The following is a 2,261-nucleotide window of genomic DNA, read 5'->3' as shown; positions in this document are numbered from 1 at the left end:
CTTTCCTTGTTGCTACAGCCAATGTCCCATGGTTTTAATGGGGAGGTGCCCTCCTGTCCAAAATGATCTGTCATCAAAAGCAAAAGAATTCAAGAAGGCCTCTTGGAGGAGAGTTTCCAAAAAGCATGGAAGCTCACAGACTCTGGGCTTCAGTGAGTGGCTTGCCCTTAGAAGTCACATGGCCACACAGGATCCACAAGGGAATCCATCTGGAGACCACTTCTCCTTCAGGACTCTGTTCTCATGGGACCGCTTCCATTGCTAGGCTTGAAGGGAATCGTACGGCTTGTAACTGGCAGACTGCAATATGCATTTTTTTTACGGATATTTGCACTGGGACATACACCAGTCTATTAGGGAAGGTATCCAGTGCTGTTCATTTTATATCCCCATATGTCTGCTTCCTTTGCTATGACTGCCATCACTTCACTCTGCTGGTTGTTTGGAGGTTTTTTTTGTTTTTGTTTTTTTTTCTCGACAGAACTCAAGGATACGAGGTAGGAGTTGGGATTCATTGTGTGCGCCTCCATCCTCGCAGGCACATATGCACTGGCCTCAAGGAAGACTATGCTTAGACTTTTCATGAGAGTAACAGAATTTTGAGGAAAAGAGTCATACGATCCGTTTTGTCAGATTCTATTCTGTCTCCATACCTCTCCAAAGAAACCACAAATGCAAGAATGCTTGCAGAGAACGGTTTAATGAACAAAAGAATATAAAAGTGAATAAATAGAAATCATTCCCACTCCGGCTGAATCACAGAGTGAGGGAATGCCTACTAGTATACAAAGAGAACCCAGTAAATCTATAAATATAAATAAATAAATAAATAAATAAATAAATAAATAAATAAATAAATAAATAGTAAAGTAGAGAGATGGGCACGGTTATCTGAAAGTAAGCGGTGTTTGTCGACTTGACTTGATGGTGCTGCCCCGTCCTGAACACGTTGGACACCCGATTGCCTTCGTGTCACCGTGACGGCAGGCGTGAGCTTCTCTGAGGCGGCAGGACAGGTGCAAGTGTGCTCTGATCAGTCAGGGAATGTCATTTCCGTGCGGACCCGGGCGGGTCTCATTTCCTCCTCCTGATTCTTTCTTGCAAGATTGTCGAGGAGAAGAAGGATCTCCCGATTTCTGCTCGGACCATCTCCCAGGCACACGGGCTGTGGTTCCTGTCTTGCAGGTAGAGGGAGATCCTTTGGAAGTAGGTCCTCAGGGTGGAGTCCTCATGCATGAGGGGGGTCTCGGCCAGCCCCGCCTCCTGCAGGGGACAGGCCTCCAGGTCATCCAGCTGCTCAGAGAGCCCCGAGCACAGTTCCTCCAGGAGAGTCATGTTCCAAGGAGCAGAGGACGTGTCCGGGCAGAAGAGGTGGAAGACCTTCTGGGTCATCACGTGGACCACAGAGAGGGCCTGCGCCTCCTGGAGCCGCTGGCCATCAAACAGCTCCTTGGGGAAGGCAAAGTCATTGGTGTAGTGGTCACAAGAGCCGGCGGAGAGTCTCCTCATCTGTCCCAGGAGCGTCAGGACCCTCCAGTTGCGCAGGCCGTGGGTGTCGGCCAGGTGGCAAGCCAGACAGCACAGGGAGTGGCAGCTGAGCAGCACCAGGGCCACCGAGAAGGAGCAGGGCAGGGCCATCGGGGATCCTGCAGGGGCTGTGGGCCTGGCTGCGCTGGGCAAGTGTGGGAACCGCGGCTTCAGCTTCTCTGAGCATCTTCACTTGGGCCAACTCTTAAATGTAACACATTACTTTCCTTTTTCTGAAAGTTCCTCTTCCTTCCTAATTTGTTTTTGTTTTTAATTTTGCATTTTCCAAATGGCTTTAGAGGAGTGTTCCTGAACTATTTTATTTCATTATTGCATTCCCTTCCCCTGACCCCAGAGTGATTTTAGGTATTTTTTGCTTTCAAATCCCTCGTAAAAATTTAATGACAGAAGTATCCTCTATATCTATTTGAGTCCTTTCTCTGTCTGTACTTTATATAATGAGATAGTGCCAAACTGTACTCTTTTTCCAATCCCAGATTAACACTGACAAAAATTTTAAGCTAAATGTACATTTCAACGTTTTTAACATTTTATTTCACTTTTAAGTCTAGTTTTCAGATCAAATTTTAATATACTTATGTAAATAAGAATGTATTAAAATTATACTTATTCAAAGTTATATAAATATACAATAATAATATATCTGGTATAATATACTTAAAAACACTATTTGTACTCAAAATTAGTGAAAATTTAGAGTATTTTTCTGACAT

The 2,261-nt window shown here is 45.0% G+C and overlaps 1 protein-coding gene across 1 annotated transcript; it reads right to left on the bottom strand.

Annotated features, from left to right (window-relative positions):
- Positions 1-1,074: 1,074 nt before the first annotated feature.
- On the bottom strand, positions 1,075-1,876 carry LOC112650424 (interferon alpha-1/2). The gene has a single exon (XM_025433139.3). The coding sequence runs from the start codon at positions 1,636-1,638 to the stop codon at positions 1,075-1,077; it is 564 nt and encodes a 187-aa protein (XP_025288924.3). The 5' UTR covers positions 1,639-1,876.
- Positions 1,877-2,261: the final 385 nt, after the last annotated feature.

This window comes from Canis lupus, chromosome 11 (assembly GCF_003254725.2).
Source record: "Canis lupus dingo isolate Sandy chromosome 11, ASM325472v2, whole genome shotgun sequence".
Classification (NCBI taxonomy): Eukaryota; Metazoa; Chordata; class Mammalia; order Carnivora; family Canidae; genus Canis; species Canis lupus.
This window is presented reverse-complemented; position numbering and strand designations above follow the sequence as displayed.

Coding starts and splice junctions, on each gene's coding strand:
- LOC112650424 (XM_025433139.3), bottom strand. CDS start 1,638: ATGGCCCTGCCCTGCTCCTTCTCGGTGGCCCTGGTGCTGCTCAGCTGC.